The 22,972-nt window shown below is 45.3% G+C and overlaps 1 protein-coding gene across 1 annotated transcript; it reads right to left on the bottom strand.

Moving 5' to 3' along the window:
• Positions 1-510: 510 nt before the first annotated feature.
• Positions 511-22,011, bottom strand: LOC101844358 (liver carboxylesterase-like). Its single transcript, XM_040736618.1, is given in 13 exon segments — positions 511-841; positions 844-998; positions 1,421-1,493; positions 1,887-2,030; positions 2,413-2,557; positions 2,792-2,872; positions 2,992-3,132; positions 3,406-3,504; positions 4,629-4,887; positions 4,969-5,102; positions 5,758-5,896; positions 21,134-21,338; positions 21,870-22,011. Coding segments are annotated over 13 exon segments (1,683 nt in total). The 5' UTR covers positions 21,949-22,011; the 3' UTR covers positions 511-812.
• Positions 22,012-22,972: the final 961 nt, after the last annotated feature.

Raw genomic sequence — 22,972 nt, 5'->3', positions numbered from 1 at the left:
GAAGGTCCAACATTGTAGTGGGAAAGCTGGACCCACCCCTAATAGGAGAGCTAGTGCCTACACTTGAGAAAGCTTGCCTTCCCTTCACCATGTGCCTGGGAGAGCTCCCTGAGCCCCTTACTTGAGAGGAGTAGTCTCAGCAACGAAGACCAACCAACTCAGCCGTCACTCAGACATACATCCAAGGATTAGAGTTGGTACACTCTAAAATCCACACCATCTGTGATCTACTGCAGTATTTGAAGGACCTGATAATGTGGGAACCATAGCCTCAGGATCTCTATGACTCTAAACAACAGCAGGACATTGGAGAGGAATGGCAGTGGGGACCTAGTATTGATAGTGTTCCAAATCCAGAGGCTGTGAACCTGACCAACAACTCATTATACAATGATAACATGAAAGCAAAGCTGTATGGTCAAAAGGGTATGCTGCAGGAGAGACAGCAGCTCCCAGTGCCACTAAGATGAATGAAGAGGCCATGGAGGGGCAGGAAAGAGGATTGAAGAGTTTTTCCATTTAAAAAATTTCTATTGTTGTTTATTTCATCTACTTTTGTTCTTCTTTATCTTTCCATTGGAGGGGGAGTTTTGCAAATATGAGAGGCAGATCTGTAGAGACTGGGAAATGAATGGGATTTGATCACATGGTTTGGAGTTCCCAAAGAATCAGTTAAAAACAAAAGAAAAAGAAAAGAAAAATTAGAAAAAAAGTTAAAAGGAGAACTGCTTATACAAGTGTTGGAACATAGAAATGAAGAAATGGGCTCTGTAATGCCAGGATGAACTTATGTGCCCTCCTGACATAGGGCACTAAAGCTCAGTGTGCTTTTCCTGAGCCCCTTTAGCTCCTGAATCTTCCGGGGCAGAGTCTTCATCCAGAATTGCAGCTTTCTGGCCTTTAGGGCTTGGCCCACAGAAGGCTCGATGTCCAGCTGAAGGTACTGCTCATCATGGATCAACTCAGGCCAGTAGGGTAGACGCTCACTATTGGGGTTCCTGTGGATATGTGACCAACAGGGAAAGGTGAGATCATTCCGATCAAAAGCCCAATCCCCTTCTTTGAGTCAGAGCAGAAGATGATCAGGCACAGGGACACAGGGAACAGATAGATTGGTGTACTGATATAGAAAACAAGTGACACCAACCAGTGTCTGCTCTATATGAAGCAAGGGAAGCTGTCTAATTTTGTGTCTCCTTCTCAAAGGGAAAATACAAAGAACAGTACCACAGTATTGTGACTCATCCAACAGGTTTCTGTGTGTTGAGCAGTAATTTAAAGCTGGAAGTTATCTAAGTGTGCTCCGGGTTGGAGAAGACTGTCGTGTAAGTAAGGATCATGCATGCTATGAGGCACAGGTACATGGGCAACCTGGATGGAGACAGAAGCATATGAGGGTGAGGGAGGGGCGTGTGCTCACCCATGTCTTGCAAAGTTGGCCCAGTACTTCATCATCCTCTTGTTCAGCAACTTCTCCTCCTCAGTGAAGTCAACTGCAGGCAGAAGGAGACAATGATCCAAGTCCTATCCACATCATACAGGAGAATTGTATGCTTTACTTTAACAAGCACAGCCTGAACCTGAACCCTAGGCCTGGTTTGAACTCTCTTCCCTCAGCACTCAGAACCCAGCATCCAGCCAAGACTCTACTTGAATTCTCTTAGGTTCATTCCTACCCCATTGTGTTGTCATTACTTCTAACACAAGCTAGACTAGGAAAGATTCATATCCTAACATTGGTATAGTTCTTTTTTGCTTAGAAATGGTGAACACCCGATCCTTTCTCTCCCAGAGGCCTAGTTTCCTCAGGTGTTCTGTGAGTTCAATAATCTCTCCTGAATGCATCAGGAACTACATTCAGATCAAGTAAAACAAGGAAGACTCACCTTTCAAGCCCCAGAAGTAGGAGCCAAAGATAAAGGCAACATGGTCACCATGGTCAGCCCGCACATGGGATGGCCTGATATCCTTATACTTGATATAGCTTGGCTGGTGCTGGAACTCATAGAAGTAGACAGGAGCCTTCGAACCTGGGAGTAAGGACATGTTGACATATGCAGCTTTTCTGCCTAAACTTTGGTGACAAGAAACCTTGCATAAGACTATCTGGAATCACAGCTGGTGGTGATCTCCAACCTGGAGAAATGACTATAGGAAGTATGTTAAACGGTGGTTCTAGCATTCCCAGATGAGTAATACTGAGAAGTCACCAAGTGCAAATAACATGTTTCTTCCTCTGAACCTGGAAAAGATGCAATTCATTTCCCCTATTCCTAAGGATTTACTGAGGTAAATGTCTTCAGGTAACTAAATCAGATAGCTGATGTTGACATGGGTCAGGCCAGGACACTACAGAGCTCACCTGGGACTCACAGCTTCCCTCGCCCTTGGTCTTGTTAATGATGTACTCACGCTGAAAATGTGCTACTTGGAGTGCAGGAATCACAAACATGAAGTCCTCCATCAACTCTCTGAACTGTGCTTGGAGGGTCTGGGTGTCCTCAACTTCCCCCATGTATTCCTGCATTAGCAGGTCACTACATTCAGGAGGCAGCCTCTACACCAGGAAGAATCAGGAAGAGGGATGTTAGACACACTCTTGGATAGGTATGAAAGAGCCTCCTTGTAAGAAATGTTGACAAAGATGAGACAGAGTATAGATGGAAAGGTAGCAGCTTTGGGAGAGCCCAAACTGAAGAACACACAGACACTATCCTTTAATTCTGAGCATGACATTTGGGAAGAATATATGGGACCCCTCTCTGTTAAGACAGGAGCCAAGGTCTCTTACCATCTGTGCTACTGTGCTCTTCATAACAGCTGGCAGGGTCTCTCTGGTTATGTTCTTAATGACATCATGAAGGCCTGTCAACTGGGGGAGAGAGGAGAGTCTTCTGTATAGGATGGGTTGGACCTAGATTAGAGTATCTCTGACTTTCCACGACCAGTCATTTGAGTTTAGGTTCCCAGGGGCTTAGAACAAGGCCTTACCAAGGGTATTACCCAGCCACACTCATCACTGTCTACACCAATAATGCTGGGGACAGGGTGGAAATCCACAGAGGCCAACAGCTCCCGAGGGTGCCTAGGTAGGAATGTCCCATCCACCACTGCAGGGATCAATTTGAAGACCTGTGGGGCATTAAGGATCAGTGTTGAAGATCATTCACATAAATATTATGATGCCCAGTAAATACACACATTTTTCCCCATTTCCTGTCTCATCTCAGGATGTTATGTTAACTGAAGATGAAACTGGTCATGAAAATTGCCCTATTTGTTACTTCTGTACATAGTACTAAAAGGAAACCTAACCACTGGGATTAGTTAACTGGTTCCAGTAGTAAGTACCATCAATCCCACATTATGGTGACCAGGTCTGTGAAGTCACACAATTCTCCCAACCTGGTTTATAGCCAGAATCTCTGCTTCAGTCTTGTCTCGTAGGCAGCGGACTATGGCCTCTGAGTCCTTGGCTTCACATCCTGATAAGTTGGCTACTATCTGTAAAAGAAAAAAGCAGTCTTTGGTTAGTCCTTCCCAGCATTGAACAGAGTTTCCTTGATTCCAAGTATTGTCATTGCCCCTAAATGTCTCATCCTACTGTTTCTTGTGAATTTTCCACTTAAGTGGAATTATTTACTCTTTTTTTGCTCAGAGGTTATAAACTGGGACAGGGACTGTTCTACTGTTTGTTTTTGTGTTTGGTGTTCATGTGTGACAATAAGCATGGAATGCCATGTTTGCCTCTGAAGGTCAGAGAGAGCAGCGATGGGTATCACTTGTCACCTTCTTTCCCTTGTTTCCTTTTGTCTACACCAGCTTACCTGGACTATGATGTCTCAGGCATTCTACTGTTTCTGCTTCCCATCTTTGCATAGGAGACTGGTTTTCATGACACATATGAATACTTCTAGCATTAAGTGGGCTCTGGAGATTTGAATTTGGAACCCCACAATTGAATAACAAGTATTTTTACCAGCTGGCCCTTTCCCACAATACATATGTCAGCGTTAACTTTTGTCAAGTTGACAGAAGGCAAAGTCATCTAGAAAGATGTCCTTCAACCGAGAAAAACACCTCTATTGGATTGTTCCAAAGGCAAATCCATGCATATTTCAGGTAAATGACTGAAGGTGAGGGCCCATCCTTGCTGGAGAGTACCACTTATGGGCAAGTGTAGAAAAAAGACACTGAGGAAGCCATGGGTAACAAGGCAGTAAGCAGTGTTTCTTCCTTGTCTCTGCTTTGGCTCTGGCCTACAGGGTCTTGACTGAGTGCCTATTCTCACTTCCCTTGAAGATGGACTATGAACTGGAAGCTGAAGTCAACCATTTGCTCTCCAAGTAGCTTTGGTCATGGTCTTTATCACAGACATAAAAAGTAAAATAGGACAGCATGCATATGTGTTTTTGCCAACTATGGAAGTCATCGTGTCCAGGATTTCTGTCAAATAACATACTCAGTAGACATAAAGCAGAGAGGTTGGATTCTAAATTTTATGCCTCAAAAATTGCTGTAAAGAAGCTATTTCCCATAATTGTTCTTTCCCTACTTATCATAGTAACAGAGTACCAGAGGCAAGGACTGATGCAGCAAGTAAGGACGATATTTTAGTGTATACTCACTGTGTAGACCATCTCATGGGTATCAGAGATCAGGTCAGGCAGCAAGGCTACTCCACTCTGCATAATTGCTCTGTGGAAGAGTCCTTTGGACATGGGGGACAGTACAAGTGAGGACACACTTGTGCCACCTGCTGATGCACCAAATATTGTGACCTGGCCTGGATTGCCTCCAAAGTAGGCTATATTCTGCTGGACCCACTGTAGGGCAGCTACTTGGTCCAGGTAACCCCAGTTTCCTCTGGCATGCTCGTCTCCAGTGCTGTGAAGTGTCAGGAACAGGAAACACAGGTTTGTCCATGTTCTACTCAAACAACATTACCCAGCCAAGTCCCAGAATTACCTGAAATATCCAAGGATACCCAAACGATACTGGATAGAGACTATCACTATATCCTCATTAGCTGTCAGTTTAGATCCATCAATCATGGAGGCCATTCCTACAACCAGTCCACCACCATGAATCCACACCATCACCTGAAGAAATCAACACAGATGTCATACCCATCACTAGCTCAACTGGACTGCCTATTAGATTATCAACTGCTTTTTTCTCTGTGCACATAGAATTACACACAGATCTCCTCAGGATTTTAGAACATGGTTCACCGGTGGAAAACTTTAGGCCAATAAGCAAATTCCACTCCATTTCCCCAACAGGAAATCTCAGCATGGATTAATGGTTCTTGCTCTAAAGTAATATCATTGTTACCCTCAGACCCATTAAAGTGGAGCAAATAGGGGTATCTCCATGAGTGTCTTCCTGAGTGTTGTTCAGAAGGGACATCACATCCCATTGGTATAACAGATAACTTGCAGCTAGAAATTTTCATAATGTCAATACGTAGCCCTCAAGCATTCTCCAGAGAAGTTCTGCCAAGTTCAACTTGGTAGAAGAATTTCTGTTTTAGTCAAACACTTAGAGCCTCTTGCCACTCAGAGCCTCAGGGCTCTGAGTCATACACCCAGGTTTAAGCATCTCACCAGGCCTGAGATGACCTTCTTGAACCTATTATTGTAAGACTACTAATTAGGGTCTAAACTATAGTGGAGCTCAGAATTAATGTGTCCCTTCCAATCTTCCAGAGAAAGAAACAACCTCTTCCCTAGCTGACTACAGTCTGACACTCACAGGTAGGTTAGAACCTTCATGGGCATGAGCTGGTGTGTAGATGTTGAGATACAGGCAGTCCTCAGACATAGACGTGGGAGGCACAATCAGATTCATTCCCTTTGCAACCACTAAAGTCATTATATCAGTCTGTGGACACCTGATGAAAATGGAAGACAGTTAGTCCCAGATATGTGATAATCAATCATAAATCTTTGTCTGAATTTTCCCTCAGCCACACCCAGATACCACTTTCCATGATTCACTGATAGTATATGAGTCTTCCCTACAGACCCATCCTAGCAAGGTAAAGACCACTAGCTTTGTAGAGATGGGGATAAAACAGGACCCTTAGGGAGGCCTCTGGTTGGATAGTAATATCCTGAGGTCTAGTGTATGAAGAATGTTGATATCCTCTATGAAAATGATTATCTTCCTGTACTGACATTCATCAGTGCTGTACCCTGTAAATTCTGGTGTTTTGCTTAGTTTTGATTGTTGATGTTCCATAATGTGGAATCACCTGGAAAATGAATCATAACAAGAAAGTATTTAGAACAGTGGTTCTCAACCTTTCTAATGACACTTTAATACAGTTCCTCATGGTGTTGAGACCACCCAACCATGAAATTATATTGTTGCTACTTGATAACTGTAATTTTCTACTGTTATGAACAGTGATGTAAATGTAAGATATGCAGGATGTCTCAATGTGACCTCTGGGGGCTTATAACCCACGTTGAGATCTCATGGTCTAGAGCCCGTTTGCCTTTGTCATACCTGTGGCAAATTAGCCTGATTACCTTCATTGGGATAGGAATGCCTGTCTATCGAAGAAGGCACCACTCCCTGGGAAAGGGTCTTTGCCTTGCCATCTCTCACACCACTCCATAGCTCAGGGCTATCAGGGGGAGCAAAACACTGTCAGCCTAAACTTAGCTTAATAATGGGAATTCTCAGGAAGGTTTTGACACCAAGGATTCCTGCCACATGTCCTCTGTGAGTGTGTGTGTGTGTGTGTGTGTGTGTATGTTTGTGTTTGTTACACACATGCATATTGTGACTGTCTGATTCATATCTTGTAAGTGGAAAGATTTCACATGGGGAATGAGACCTGGAAACCAGCAGATCCAGGGACACCAGGGGACCAGCTGTTCCAGCGGGACCAGAAACGGCAGGCTCTGCATCCGGGCCTGTGTTCCAGTGCCTGGGGATCACCTGGGAACTGCACTGAGCTTCCAATCCCGGCAGGAGCCAAGCACCCCAGACTCCAGATCTTCTCTCCCACCAATGAGACCAGGAAACCAGTGGATTCAGCAAAGGGACCAGGGGACCAGGTGGGAGGCTAAGCAGCCCAGAATCCTGGTCTTTTTCTCCACCCATGGGAACAGAGCAAAGGCAAGGAATAGAAGAACTACCAGATTATTGGACTTGCTAGCACCCACCAAAAGGGAACTCTGGTCCCCTAACCAAAAGACCAGTTAGGGACCCTTTCTGCACCCACTAAAAGAAGAGATGGGAAAGAGACAATACAAAAGCACACTCAGCAACAGAAAAATAAATATGACACTGCCAGATTCTAGACATTCCACATCAGCAAGATTCCAACATTCCAATGCAAATGATGCAGAAGAGAATGACCTTATAACCACTATCCTGAAAACGATAGAGGCCCTAAAAGAGGATATAGAAAAATCCCTCAAAGAAATGGATGAAAAAACAAACCAAAAAATGCAATAAGTGGAGGAAAAAACAAACCAAAAAAGGCAGGAAATGGAAGAAAAAAAAGCAAAAATGCAAGAAATGGAAGAAGAAGCAAACCAAAAAAGGCAGGAAATGGAATAAAAAACAAATCAAAAAATTCAAGAACTGAAAAAAACAAACCAAAAAAATGTGAGAAATGGAAGAAAGAACAAACCAAAAACTTCATAAAAGGCAACAAATGGACGAAAAGATGAACCAAAACTGCAAGAAACAATGCAAACAGTGCAAGGGTTGAAAACTGAAATAGAGACAATAAAAAAACACAATCCAAAGAAAGGCTGGAAATAGAAAAGCTGGGCAAACGGTCAGTTATTAATACAAGCATTACCAACAGAATACTAGAGATGGAAGAGAGAATCTCAGGTGTTGAAGATACACTAGGAGAAATGGATTCATCAACTAAAGAAAACCTTAAGTCCAACAAATCTTTAACACAAAACATCCAGGAAATATGGGACACCATGAAAAGACCAACCCAAGAATAATAGGTATAGAAGAAGGAGAAGAAAACCACCTCAAATTGGCAGAAAACATATTCAACAAAATCATAGAAGAAAACTTTCCCAACCTTAAGAAAGACATGCCAATGAAGGTACAAGAAGCCTACAGAACAACAAATAGAGTGGATCACAAAAAAAGTCCCCTTGCCCCATAATAATCAAGATCCCAAATATACAGAATAAAGAAAGAATATTAAGAGCAGCTAAGGAAAAAGGCCAAGTAACATATAAAGGCAAACCTATCAGAATTACACCTGACTTCTCCATGGAAACTCTGAAAGCCAGAAGGTCCTGGATAGATATTCTACCAACACTAAGAGACCATGGATGCCAGCCCAGACTACTATACCCGGCAAAGCTCTCAATCACTATAGATGGAGAAAGAAAGATATTCCATGACAAAACTAGATTCAAGCAGTATGTATCCACTAACCCAGCCCTACAGAAAGTTTTGGAAGGAAAACTCCAACCCAAGGAAGTTAACTACAACCAGAAAAACATAGGCATTAGAGAATCCATCTCTACCAACAGCCAAAAGAACAAAGGGGTGGAATTCCACACATAATTCCACCACCAACAACCATTCCAAATCAAAGAAGAATGAGCAGTCAATGGTCATTAATATCCCTCAACATTAATGGCCTTAACTCACCCATAAAAAAGCACAGGCTAGCAGAATGGATTCGAAGACAGAACCCATTCTGCTGCTGCATACAAGAAACACACCTCACCCTCAAGGACAGACATTACCTGAGAGTTAAAGGTTTAGAAAAAAATTTCCAATCAAATGGACGCAGGAAACAAGCAGGGGTAGCAATCCTAATATCTAACAAATTAGACTTTAAAATAAAATCAGTCAAAAGAGATGAAGGAGGTCATTACATACTCATCACAGGCGAAATCCACCAAGATGAAGCTTCTATCATGAACATCTATAACCCAAATACAAAGGCATTCACATTTATAAAAGAAACATTATCAAAATTTAATCACATATAAAGCCCCACACACTTATAGTGGGAGATTTCAACACACCACTCTCACCACTAGACAGGAAGATCAGACAGAAACTCAACAAAGAAGCAAAGGGTCTAATAGAAGTAATGACCCAACTGGGATTAACAGACATCTATAGAACATTTCATCCGCATAAAAAAGAATACACCTTCTTCTCACCACCACATGGAACCTTCTCAAAAATCGACCACATACTTGGCAACATGTCAAACCTCAGCAGATACAAAAAAAATTGGAATAACTACATGCATCTTATCAGACCACCATGCTTTAAAATTAGAATTCAACAACAACACTAATTGCAGAAAACCTACAAACTCATGGAAATTGAATACAGCTCAACTGCATCATTCCTGGATCAAAGAAGAAATAAAAAAATTAAAGACTTCCTCGTTTTCAATGAGAATGAAGACACCACATACACAAACCTATGGGACACTCTGAAAGCAGTGCTACAGGGGAAGTTCATAGCAATAAGTGCCCATATGAAGAAACTAGAGAATAGTTATACTAGAAAATTAACAGCTGAAAGCTCTTGAACACAAAGAAGCAAACTCCCTCAGGAGGAGTAGACGCCAGGAAATAATCAAATTGAGGGCTGAAATCAATAAAGTAGAAACTAGCAAAACAATACAAAGAATCAATGCAATGAAGAGTTGGTTCTTTGAGAAAATCAACAAGATAGACAAACCTTTGTCCAAACTTACCAAACAGCAGAGTGTGAACATGCAAATTAACAAAATCAGAAATGAAAAGGGGGACATAACAACAGACTCTTAGGAAATTCAGAGAATCATCAGGTCATACTTTGAAAACCTGTACTCCACAAAATTCAAAAATTTAAAGGAAATGGATGACTTCCTGGATATCTATCACTTACCAAAATTAAATCAAGAACAGATAAGAAATTTAAATAGACCTATAACCCCTATGGAAATAGAAGCAGTCATTAAAAGGCTCCCAACCAGAAAAGCCCAGGTTCAGATGGCCCCAGTGCAGAATTCTACCAGAAATTCAAAGAAGAGCTTGTACCAATTCTTCTCAAAGTATTCCACGCAATAGATGCATAAGGGTCTTTGCCAGACTCTTTCAATGTGGCTTCAATAACCTTGATCCCCAAGCTACACAAAGGCACAACGAAGAAAGAGAACTTCAGACCAATATCCCTCATGAACCTTAATGCAAAAATACTCAATAAAATACTGGCAAATCAGATCCAAGATCACATCAAAACAAACATTCACCATGATCAAGTAGGTTTCAACCCAGGGATGCGGGGATGGTTCAACAAATGAAAATCCATCAACGTAATCCACCATATAAACAAGCTGAAAAAAATCACATGATCATCTCACTAGATGCTGAAAAAGCTTTTGACATAATCCAACACCCCTTCATGATAAAGGTTTTAGAGAGATCTGGGATAACAGGAACATACTTAAACATAATAAAAGCTATATATAGCAAACCAAGAGCCAACATCAAGCTAAATGGACAGAAACTCAATGCAAGTCCTCTAAAATCAGGAACAAGACAAGGATGTCCACTCTCTCCATACCTTTTTAACATTGTACTTGAAGTTCTAGCCATTGCCATATGACAACAAAAGGAGATCAAGAGGATACAAATTGGGAAGGAAGCGGTCAAACTTTCACTATTTGCAGATGATATAATAGTTTATATAAATGACCCAAAGAACCCTACCAGGGAACTCTTACAGCTGATCAAAACCTTCAGCAAAGTGGCAGGCTACACGATCAACTCAGGAAAATCAGTATCCCTACTATATACAGATGATAAAGTGGCTGAGATAGAAATCAGAGAAACATCACACTTTATAGTTGCCACAAACAACATAAAATACCTTGGGGTAACACTAACCAAACAAGTGAAAGACCTGTATGGCAAGAACTTTGAATCATTAAAGAAAGCAATTAAAGAAGACCTCAGAAAATGGAAAGATCTCCCAATCTCTTGAATAGGTAGGATCAACGTAGTAAAAATGGCAATCCTGCCAAAATCAATCTACAGATTCAGTTCAATCCCCATTAAAATCCCAGCATAATTCTTCAAAGACCTTGAAAGAACAATAATCAATATTATACAGAAAAACAAAAGACCCAGGATAGCTAAACAACCGTGTTCAACAAGGCAATGTCCGGAGGCATCACCATCCCTGACTTCAAGCTCTATTATACAGATGTAGTCCTGAAAACAGCTTGTTATTGGCACAAAAATAGACAAGTAGACCAACGAAATCGAATTGAAAACCCTGATATTAACCCACACACGTAGGAACATCTGATCTTTGACAAAGAAGCTAAAAATATACAATGGACTAAAGAAAGCATCTTCAACAAATGGTGCTGACATAACTGGAGGCTGGCATGTAGAAGAATGAGGATCGATTCATGTTTGTCGCCATGCACAAAACTTAAGTCCAATTGGATCAAAGACCTCAACATACATCCAGCCACACTGAACCTCTTAGAAGAGAAAGTGGGTGGTACCCTTGAACGAATTGGTACAGGAGACAACTTCCTGAACATAACACCAGTAGCACAGACAGTGAGATCAACAATTATTAAATAGGACCTCCTGAACCTGAGAAGCTTCTGTAAGGCAAAGGCCACAGTCAGCAAGACAAAAAGCCAGCCCACAGAATGGGAAAAAATATTCACTAACCCCACATCTGACAGAGGGTTGATCTCCAAAATTTACAAAGAACTCATGAAGCAAGTCTCCAAAACACCAAAGGATCCAATTAAAAAGTGGGCTGCAGAACTAAATAGAGAATTTTCAATAGAGGAGTCTAAAATGCCTGAGAGGCACTTGAGAAAGTGCTCATCATCTCACTCCTGTCAGAATGGCTAAAATCAAAAACACCAATGACAATTTATGCTGGAGAGGATGTGGTAAAGGGGGAAACACTCCTCCATTGCTGGTGGGAGTGCCAACTTGTTCAGCCACTTTGGAAATCAGTATGGAGATTCCTCAGAAAAATGGGAATAAACATACCACAAGACCCAGCAACTCCACTCTTAGGCATATATCCAATAGACACCCATTCATACAATAAGGATGTCTGTTCCACTATGTTCATAGCAGCATTATTTGTAATAGGCAGAACTTGGAAGCAACCTAGATGCCCCTCAACCGAAGAGTGGATAGAGAAAATGTGGTACATTTACACAATGGAGTACTATTCAGCAGAAAAAAACAATGGAATCCTGAGATTTGCAGGCAAATGGATGACACTAGAAGAAACCATCCTGAGTGAGGTAACACAGTCACAAAAAGAGAAACATGGCAAGTACTCTCTCATATATGGATTTTAGACTTAGATCTGGGGAGTGCCAGCCTACCATCCCATGGCCAGAGAGTCTGGGAAACAGAACCTTCATTCAGTGGCTGATGGAAGAAGAGGCAGACTTCCACGGCTAATCACTGAGCTGAACTCAAGAAAGCCAGTAACAGAGAGGGAGGACTGATGACCAAAGGGAATAAGACTGGGCTGGTTTAACCCCCAGAAACAGATGACCTGACAAGGGTTAACTCTTGAATCCCAGGCTGATGCCTGGGAATCCAGCATGGGACTGATCAAGACCCCCTGAATGGGGGTGTCAGTGAGGAGGACTAGGTAATCTATTGAGCCTTGGGAAGTAGATCAGTATTCATCCCGAGTATACACATGGACTTTGGACTACTATCGAACAATGTGAGATGCTCTCTCACCCTGAACTCTTGGGAGAGGGTCTAGGCCTTGCCCTGAATGAAATGACAGACTATGGACACCTCCATGGAGGGCCTCACCCTCCGTCAGGAAATGAGGGGATATTGGGGGGGGGTTGCGGGCAGGGTGCGGGAGTAGGGGAGGGAAACAGAGAGGGAGCTGGAACTGACTTGTGAAGCAACCTTGTTTCTAATTTAAATTTAAAAATAAATAATAAAAAAAGAAGTACATGTGAGTGTACCTGCGGGCCTGCGTTGCACATGTTCAAGCATACCAATGCACACATACACCTATATAATTAGTTAATCAATGAATTCATAAGTCCCAAGATAAAAAATCAACATACAAAGATCAATCTTGCTTCTATAATCAATCAATCAGCTGAAAAGGAAATTATGGAAACAATTCTATTTGCAATAGTCTTTCTAAAACCTTAGGGAAAATTATTCAAGTAAGTGTGAGATTTGTATAGTGACCTACCAAAATGTTGAAACAAGCTTAAGACGACACAAATAAATGAAAGAATATATATATATATATATATATATATATATATATATGTATATATATATAATGATTCCATATGGGGAAGGTAACCTGGGTCCTCTTAGTTCGCTGTGGAGATGAGACCTTCTAGATTAGTTGGAATGGAAAACATGCTATTGCCCTTCTTAAAAATCATCAGGGCAGTTTTCTAGTCAACAAGGTGACAGGCTTGAAAGACCCCGGCCCAGCCTACACAGGCAAGCTGAGGCTCATGGAAAATTCCGTTTCCCCCACAGCTGAATAGTCATTTTTTTATCAGAAGGGAACTCTGCCCAGGGACACAGGTGTCTATAGCCAGCCCAGCAAGATTGGGCAAGCACAGAGACCTATTGTTCCTCAGATAGGGCCAAGGCCGAGACTTGAGTTCTGAGAGAAACCTTAATTGCCCTCGTTCTGAGCCCCCGCCTCATTTAAATTGCCCAATCAGGGTCCTGTAACTAGGCTTCTCGCTTCTGTACTGCGCTTTTTGCTATAAAAGAACCACTGAGTCCCCAGCTCGGGGCTCTCAGTTCCCGAGACTGAGATGCCCCGGGTACCCGTGTATTATCAATAAAGCCTCTTGCTGTTGCATCCAAGCTCGTGGTTTTGTTGCTCCTTGGGCTCGGGTCTCCCTCCCATGAAAGTCCCCCGCTTGGGGTCTTTCATTTGGTGCGTTGGCCGGGAAGTGAGACCCCGCCCAGGGACCACCGACCCACTTCTGGGAGGTAAGAATTGTCCGGACTAAATTTCTGTTGTTTCTGTTGTCTGCTGTCTGTCTATGCCTGTCATTCTCTCGCGCCTGCGTTTGTAGTATACAGCTGTATGCATTTGTAAGCTCCAGGAGACGTCCTGGTAGCGTTTGGAGTACTCTGTTGTTTGGGGCCCCGTTTGTATTTGGAGTACTCATTTGTAGGGGTGGATGTCAATCTGCCCCGTTTGTATTTGGAGTACTCATTTGTAGGGGTGGATGTCAATCTGCCCCGTTTGTATTTGGAGTACTCATTTGTAGGGGTGGATGTCAATCTGCCCCGTTTGTATTTGGGGTTCTTAAGGAACCGTTTGTTTGGGGTAGATGCCTAGGAATCTGCCCCGTTTGTATCTGGGAGTCCTTAGGGACTCGGTTGTTTGGAGTAGATGCCTAGGAATCTGCCCCGTCTGTTTGGGGAAATCCCACTGGCCGAGGGAGTTTCCATCCTGATAGGGGACAAGGACGGGAGCACAAGGCCCCCGTCCCCGATCTGAATTTGCTTTTGACTTTCGTCAAAGCCGCGCAGCGAAAATCTGTTTGTTTTTGTTTCTTATCTGTTCGTCCGTCTTAGTGTCGTTTGTCATCGCTCTCGAGAAAATGGGCCAGACAGTTACCACTCTGCTTAGCCTGACCTTTTCACATTGGCAACAGGTCCAGGAGTACGCTCGTAACCGGACTGTCGATGTGCGCAAGAAGCAATGAATCACCTTTTGCTCTTCTGAATGGCCAACTTTTGATGTTGGCTGGCCACGAGATGGCACCTTTAACCCTCAAATTATCTTCCAGGTGAAAGAGAAAGTCATGGATCCTGGACCCCAGGGCCACCCGGACCAAGTACCCTATATAGTTACCTGGGAAGTGCTGGTCTATGACCCTCCTCCCTGGGTGCGCTCCTTTGTACACCCAGGAGGTCACTCCTCCTCCTCTCCCCACCCCCTGGCCTCCGGACTGCGAGGCCGCAGGGAGCAGCCGCTCCGGATTCCACTGCCCTGCCTCCGGACGGGCCCTGATGGCCAGTTGCAGTACTGGCCGTTCTCTGCCTCAGATCTTTATAACTGGGAAAATAATAACCCCTCCTTTTCAGCAGACCCCGTGAGACTGACTGATCTATTAGAATCGGTTCTCACTACAGCGGATCCTTCTTGAAGCCCGGAAAAATTGTTCCTGGGACTGCCCAGACTGGGACTTCACCACTGAGGCAGGTAGGACCCATCTATTATTGCCAGTTGCTTGTAGCGGGTCTCCGGGGGTGCTCTACAAATTTGGCCCAGGTAAGACAGATAGTTCAGAAGGCAGAGGAATCGCCAGCTGCATTTTTTTAGAAAGACTTAAGGAAGCTTATGTATTGAGGGAGACAGAACGCATTTTTTTAATGAAAAGAGAAGCTCAGACAGAGAGAGAAAAGATGGAGACAGAATGTCAGAGACAGGAAATGAGAGAGAGGGACAGAAGGGGGCCTCACTTAGAAAGAAGGACCTTTCAGAGACCCAAACCCCCTGCCGGTCCCCCTGGAACATTCCCCTGTTGCCAGTCAAGAAGCCAGGAACCAATGACTATAGGCCAGTCCAGGACCTCTGGGAAGTCAATGAGCGGGTTGAGGACATACACCCCACGGTCCCCAATCCCTATAACCTCCTGAGTGGACTGCCACCTGACTATGTTTGGTACTCAGTCCTGGATTTAAAGGATGCCTTCTTCTGCCTGCGATTACACAAAGACAGTCAGCCACTGTTTGCCTTTGAATGGCAGGATGCAGACCTGGGAATCTCGGGACAGCTTTGACTGGGGGGAGAGCCAGGAGAAAGCCTTCATGGACATCAAGAAGGCTCTGCTCAGCTCCCCAGCTCTGGGGTTACCTGATCTGACTAAACCCTTTGACAAATTGACTTTGGGGCAGCCTTTGACTATCTATGCCCCCCTGCTATGGAGACGGTCATCAGACAGCCACCGGGCCGCTGGCTCACCATTGCCAGGATGACCCATTACCAGACTCTGTTGCTGGACAAAGACCGAATTCACTCCGGGGCTCCGGTGACCCTGAACCCCACCTCGCTACTCCCCCTTCCCGGGGAAGCAGAGACACATGATTGCTTGTAGGTCCTGGCTGAGGTCCATGGGACGAGAGCTGACCTCACGGATCAACCCCTTCCCAACCCTGACCTTGTCTGGTTCACGGACGAAAGCAGCTTTGTACATCAAGGAGAGCGGAAAGCCGGTGCTGCAGTGACCACTGAGTCAGAAACAATTTGGGCCGAGGCCCTGCCGCCAGGAACATCGGCCCAACGAGCAGAACTGATTGCCTTGACACAGGCCCTGAGACTGGCAGAAGGTAAGAAACTCACTGTCTACACAGACAGCCGCTATGCTTTTGCCACCGCTCACATCCATGGTGAAATTTATAGGCGAAGGGGGCTATTGACCTCAGAGGGCAGAGACATTAAAAACAAAAAGGAAATCCTGGCCCTCTTAGAGGCTCTGCACCTGCCAACCGCCCTCAGTATCATACATTGCCCAGGGCATCAGAAAGGCGACAGCCCAGTCGCCCGGGGAAACCGGAGGGCAGACCTGGCCGCCCGGGAGGCTGCCCTGGCCATGGAAAGCAGCAGTCACCTCCTCCAGGCAGCTGTAGTCCCTGTAACTAATGAGGCTTCCGAGAAGACCTCCCCGTCATGGGACTATGAGATAAAAGACTGGGGGCGACCCGAGTACATGATGGTCTCTGGACCTATCAAGGAAAAACTGTCCTTCCCCGCCTAATGACTAGATATCTGGTTAACAGCCTACACAAACTCACTCATTTGAGCTCCAGGAAAATGAGAGAACTGTTAGCCCGGGAAGAAAATACCCGCCACCTGTTGGGAAAATATACTAAAGCAAGTGACTGAGCGATGTGACGCCTGCGCCCGCGTAAATGCGACCAGGCTAAAGCTACCCATGGGGACCCGAGCTCGGGGGCACCGGCCTGGGGTGCACTGGGAAATAGATTTCACAGACCTCCTGGTTTTTGTTAACACCTTCTCGGGATGGACTGAAGCACACCCCACCAAGCACGAGACGACAAAGGTGGTCACCAAGAAACTTCTTGAAGAAATCTTCCCCCGTTACGGAATGCCACAGGTATTGGGGACAGACAACGGGCCTGCCTTTGTTTCTCAGGTAAGTCAGTCTGCGGCCACCTTGTTGGGGATTAATTGGAAATTGCACTGTGCTTACTGACCCCAAAGCTCAGGACAGGTAGAGCAAATGAATAGAACCATTGAGGAGACTCTAACTAAATTACCGCTTGCAGCTGGCACTAAAGACTGGGTCCTCTTGCTCCCCCTTGCCCTCTATTGTGTCCGGAATACACCGGGCCCCCATGGCCTCACCCCTTTTGAGATTTTATATGGAACCACCATTCCCTTTGTTCAGTTCTTTGACCAAGATATTTCTGATTATGCCAATTCCCCTTCTCTTCAAGCTCACCTGCAGGCACTCCAGCTGGTCCAGCAGGAAGTCTGGAAGCCTCTGGCCCAGGCCTACCGAGACCAGAGGAGACACCCTATCGTCCCTCACTCCTATTACGTGGGAGACAGCGTTTGGGTCCGGCGCCACCAGGCTAAGAACCTTGAACCCCGCTGGAAGGGACCATACACGGTCCTGTTGACCACCCCTACTGCTCTCAAGGTGGACGGGATTGCTGCTTGGATACATGCCTGGCACGTAAAAGCTGCCTTCCCTGAGGATCCGGACCCAGAATGGAAGGCTCAGCGCACTCAAAATCCTTTAAAAATAAAACTTACCCGCTCCCCTCCCTCCTGCTAATAGCCCTCCTCATAAAATCAGACACTGGTGTGGCCTCCAGTCCCCATACCGTTTATAAATTAACCTGGGAGGTTCTCTCCCAAGTGGGGGAGGTCATTTATGCTGTCACGGAACCACATGCACTTGGGACATGGTGGCCTACTCTGTGGCCTGAATTTTGTGATTTAGTAGCAGGGTTGGACACTTGGGACATTCCCCATTGCCACCCAAAGGTATGCGCCAGTGGCTCCCACTTTTACAGACGTCGACGTGCACTCATGGACTCCAGAGAAACCACCCCCGGATGTGTTGATCAAAGAGCCAGAGAGCAGCTAAGTTCAAAGGACTTCTATGTCTGCCCCCGAGATGGGCGTGCCTGGCAACAGGCCCAGACATGTGGGGGATATGACTACTTTTTCTGTGCAGCTTGGGGGTGCGAGACCACAGGGGACGCATATTGGAGGCCGTCCTCATCCTGGGATAAAATACAAGTACGCAGAGGCTGGGACAAAGGACAATCTGGAATGATAGGTATGCCTCTTGCCATTTCCTTCACTGCGCAGGGAAAGCAAGCCCCGGACTGGCAGACTGGGTATACTTGGGGTTTGCGTTGGTATCTGTACGGGCCAGAAAAGGGGGTAATCTTCAAAATCAGATGTAAGGTGGCTCCTGTCAATCCACAGGCCATAGGCCCTAATCAGGTCCTTGCTGATCAAAAGCAGCCTAGCCTACTCTGCCCAAGGCTGATACCAGGCCCCTGACCCTGCCTAAAACCACAGCTGCTCCCGCGCCTACAGAAAGCACTCCCAACCCCCCCCCCCCTCCTCAGGTCCCCCCCCCCCTTAAAGGCACGGGAAATAGAATATTAGCCCTGATCCAAGGGACATATGCCACTCTGAATTTAACTCGCCCAGATAAGACTAAGGAATGCTGGCTTTGTCTGACTCCGCAACCTCCCTATTATGAAGGCTTAGCGGTTGTGGGCAAATATACAAATCAGGCCACAGCCGAGGCAGGCTCTTTGTGGGACAGCCATGCAACATAAATTAACCATCTCAGAAGTGTCTGGAAAGGGGCTATGTATAGGTAAAGTCCCCGCTACGCATCAAGGACTATGCAATGCTACTGAGCCTTTGCCCCAAAGTAGCCGCTACTTGATAGCCCCCAATGGGACATATTGGGCATGCAACACTGGATTAACCCCTTGTGTCTCCACCACGGTACTTAATACCACCGTTGACTATTGTGTTCTGATCGAATTATGGCCTAAGGTAATTTACCACCCCTCTGACTATGACTTGATAAGAATTGGCCGCAGTAAGAGGGAACCTATCTCCATCACTACTGCCATCCTACTAGGGGGATTAACCATGGGAGGCATAGCAGCAGGAATAGGAACCGGTACTGTCGCACTGCAGGAAACTAAACAGTTCCAACTCCTACAACAAGTAATGCGTGCAGATATTCGGTCTTTAGAGGAATCTGTCGTTGCCCTAGAGAAGTCCCTGTCCTCCCTGGCAGAAGTAGCCCTCCAAAATAGAAGGGGACTAGACCTCTTATTTTTACAGCAGGGGGAATTTGTGCGGCCCTTAAAGAAGGATGCTGCTTTTACGCAGACCATACCGGAGTGGTAAGAGACAACCTGGCCAAGATAACCAGCAGCTAAAGCAAAGGGATTTCGAGATAGCAGAAACCTCTGAATGAAAGATTCCATTCAGTTACAAGAGCAATGGGGGAATGAAAGACCCCGGCCCAGCCTACACAGGCAAGCTGAGGCTCATGGAAAATTCCGTTTCCCCCACAGCTGAATAGTCATTTTTTTATCAGAAGGGAACTCTGCCCAGGGACACAGGTGTCTATAGCCAGCCCAGCAAGATTGGGCAAGCACAGAGACCTATTGTTCCTCAGATAGGGCCAAGGCCGAGACTTGAGTTCTGAGAGAAACCTTAATTGCCCTCGTTCTGAGCCCCCGCCTCATTTAAATTGCCCAATCAGGGTCCCGTAACTAGGCTTCTCGCTTCTGTACTGCGCTTTTTGCTATAAAAGAACCACTGAGTCCCCAGCTCGGGGCTCTCAGTTCCCGAGACTGAGATGTCCCGGGTACCCGTGTATTATCAATAAAGCCTCTTGCTGTTGCATCCAAGCTCGTGGTTTTGTTGCTCCTTGGGCTCGGGTCTCCCTCCCATGAAAGTCCCCCGCTTGGGGTCTTTCAGGCTCAGATACAAAGCAACAGGAAACAGAACAGGTAGGCCTTGCTCAGGAAGGAATTTGTACCTTTAGGGGTATAGGTGTCGAAATTTGGTTGAGCTGGGCAAAGTTCTTATTACAGGGGAATTGTTAAGGCAGAAGCTACAGGGAGTCAATAGTCAGCAGTCAGGGCAATGCCACCTCTGCACTTTCTGCACCTTCCCTGGCCTCTTGCATAAACCCAGCCCGGCATCTGAAGTCCTTTTGCAAAGAACACTGAGTCATCATAGAACAAATATCTAATATGCAGCATTTCTGATGTGCAACCCCTTAGAGGGGGTGTAACCCACAGGATGAAAACCACTAATCTAGATCCTGTTTGTCTGTGGAAAAGCCCAGGGCAAATTATCTTGATGACATTTATTGACAGAGGAATACCTGGCCTTTGCAGGAGGAAGCATTCCCTGGGAATGGGGATTCAGAATTGTATAACCGTGGAAAGAGTTAGTGAAGCATTCACAGGCATGCACGTGACCTATAGGCTTGGTTCCTGGTTACAGGTTTGTTGTGATCAGCTCCCTTAAGCTTCTGCCCCTGTGATTTCCACCTATTATAACCAGGAATTGTGACCCATAGTAAAATCTTTCTTCAGTATGTTGCTTTTGTCAGGATCCTCTGTCACAGCAACAGAACTCAAACTAAGATACTTGGGTATTGGGATGCTGTGCCAACATGGAATCTATGGAAATGAATGGACAATGTCATTGTGTAGTGAGACATTCTTCATCCCACTTCCAGACTCTCAAAGTACCTCCTTCTTCTACATAGTCTCTTCACAGGTGCAAGCATGTGTACCTGCTCCTTAGTCAGCAGTACCTGCACAATGAATGGTCACAGTGAAGGACAGACTTGGTTTCTTCTCCTCGCTCAAGAACCTGTAGCTAAATCCCTACAGATGTCAATTTCTTACCCAACAGTCTGGCACACTTGTTCTTCTCTAATTCTTAGCTCATTCATTGGGAAAATGCACTGGAGACTTCCCTTAGCACAGGCAGAAAGCTAGTATAGAGCTGAGACAGAGAGAACACTGCAGTGCAGCCTAGAGCTCAGGCAGAAGGTCCCATGAGCCCTAGAACTTACATGGCTGGGTGGGAGGTCCCATCTCTCACACCACTCCATGGCTCAGGAGGCTCAGGTGGTGCGAATCGCAGTGGTCCTACAGGTGGCTTGGCAAAGGGAATTCCCAGGAAGGTATAGACACCAACATCACTGTCTTTCACATGGACAAGGCTTCCTCTCACTTGCCCTGTGTGTGTGTTCCTGATGGGGCTGGCTGAGTCCTGTCCTGCAGATGAAGAGATGCCATCATCTATCACCACACTTGGAAATTCCTAGCTCATCATCACCATGGTATATGGGATGGTAATCTGGGTCCTCTCAGTTCAGTTGTGGGATATAGAGGTGAGGCTTTCTGGAAATCTGTCTATTGGCCCTTTTGAAAATTGTCATCAAGGTGACAGGTTCAGAGCCACTTGGCATCATGAAGGAATAATTGTCATTATCTGAGGTGGCTAGGAGTTCCACCCACAATCACACATAGAGGAGGGATATATATATATATATATATATATATATATACCCTTTGCTCTTCTGTCCTTGCTGGCTCCCTCTCTTAGACATCCCTAAACCTCCCAATGCCACAGGGCCCAGCCTGTGGGCTTTGGTGGTGATATTAGGGGGTGCCCACATCCACTCTCTCAGCTGTCATTTCTTCCAACTCCCCCGGCACTGATTATTCCTTCCAGCAAGTTCAGCCTCTAGCAGCAGAACTGGGCAGCTCTCACCTTGGTCCCTCTGCTCACTTAGATAGTCTCACCATGCACGTAGAGGAGGAGAAGCAGGAGCCCACAGGACACAGCATACAGCCATCCAGGAGAAAGCCTATAGAGTAGCATGTTGGAACTCAGGCCTAAATCTGTGCTGCTACAAGATGACAGTCTCTTGGCAGGAAACAGTAGAGGCGGGCCTTTCCCAGGCTGGGATTTATACCTTTAGGGGTGTAGGCGTCGAAATTTGGTTGAGCTGGGCAAAGTTCTTATTGCAGGAGAACTGATAAGGCAGAAACCACAGGGAGCCAATAGTTAGCAGGCAGGGAAAAGTGACCTTTGCAGTTTCTGCTCCTCCCTGGTCTCTTGAATAGACCCAGCATGGCATCTGAAGTCCTTCTGGAATGCCAGGATTCCCTGTCATTGAATGTGGAGTCGTCATGATCCCTGGCCCTTGTAGTCACCAACACACTGTAGATGTGCAAATGAATCAGGGAGAAGAAGTCTCTCACAGGAAAAACCATGGGGCATCTGTGAGTAGATACTCACTCAAGATGTCACAGATGGAGAGAAGTGAAAGGATGAGCTCTAAGTGGGACATTCATCACCGTGACTCCTCTCTGCTGTCCTGACCTATAGAATTATTCCTAGTGTCCCTTGTTGCTCATAATTATCTTAGGACCTGCAGGTACCCTCTCTGTTATGTCATGCTGGAATCATTGGTAGACACTGAAATTCTAGCTCTTCTGCCTAATGTCTTCAGGCACCAGAGCAAGGTTCTCAATCTCCCTAATGCTCTGACCCTTTAATATAGTTCAGCATGCTGTGCTGACCTCCAAACATAAAATTATTTTTATATCTACTTCATATATGTAACTTTGCTACTATTATGAATTGTATTATAAATATTTGATGGCTGATATGTGACCCTGTGAAAGGGTCATTTGACTCCAAAGTGGTCATGACCCACAGATTGAGAACCACTGTTCTAGTAGGAATCCCAGATCTCACCCCTCCTGCACTCAAAGGAGGGGCTTTCCTCTCTGCCCAGCTCCCGAGCCCAGCTGAAGCTCTTCCTCAATTCTCTCTGCTTACTGTGCTTAAAATTGGCATTACAAGAATCATGATTTTGGTAATGTATTCTGCTTGGCCT

The sequence above is a fragment of the Mesocricetus auratus genome, unplaced genomic scaffold, assembly GCF_017639785.1.
Source record: "Mesocricetus auratus isolate SY011 unplaced genomic scaffold, BCM_Maur_2.0 Super-Scaffold_100062, whole genome shotgun sequence".
Lineage (NCBI taxonomy): Eukaryota > Metazoa > Chordata > Mammalia > Rodentia > Cricetidae > Mesocricetus > Mesocricetus auratus.
The sequence above is the reverse complement of the archived record's forward strand: the minus strand, read 5'-3'. Positions and strand labels throughout refer to the sequence as shown.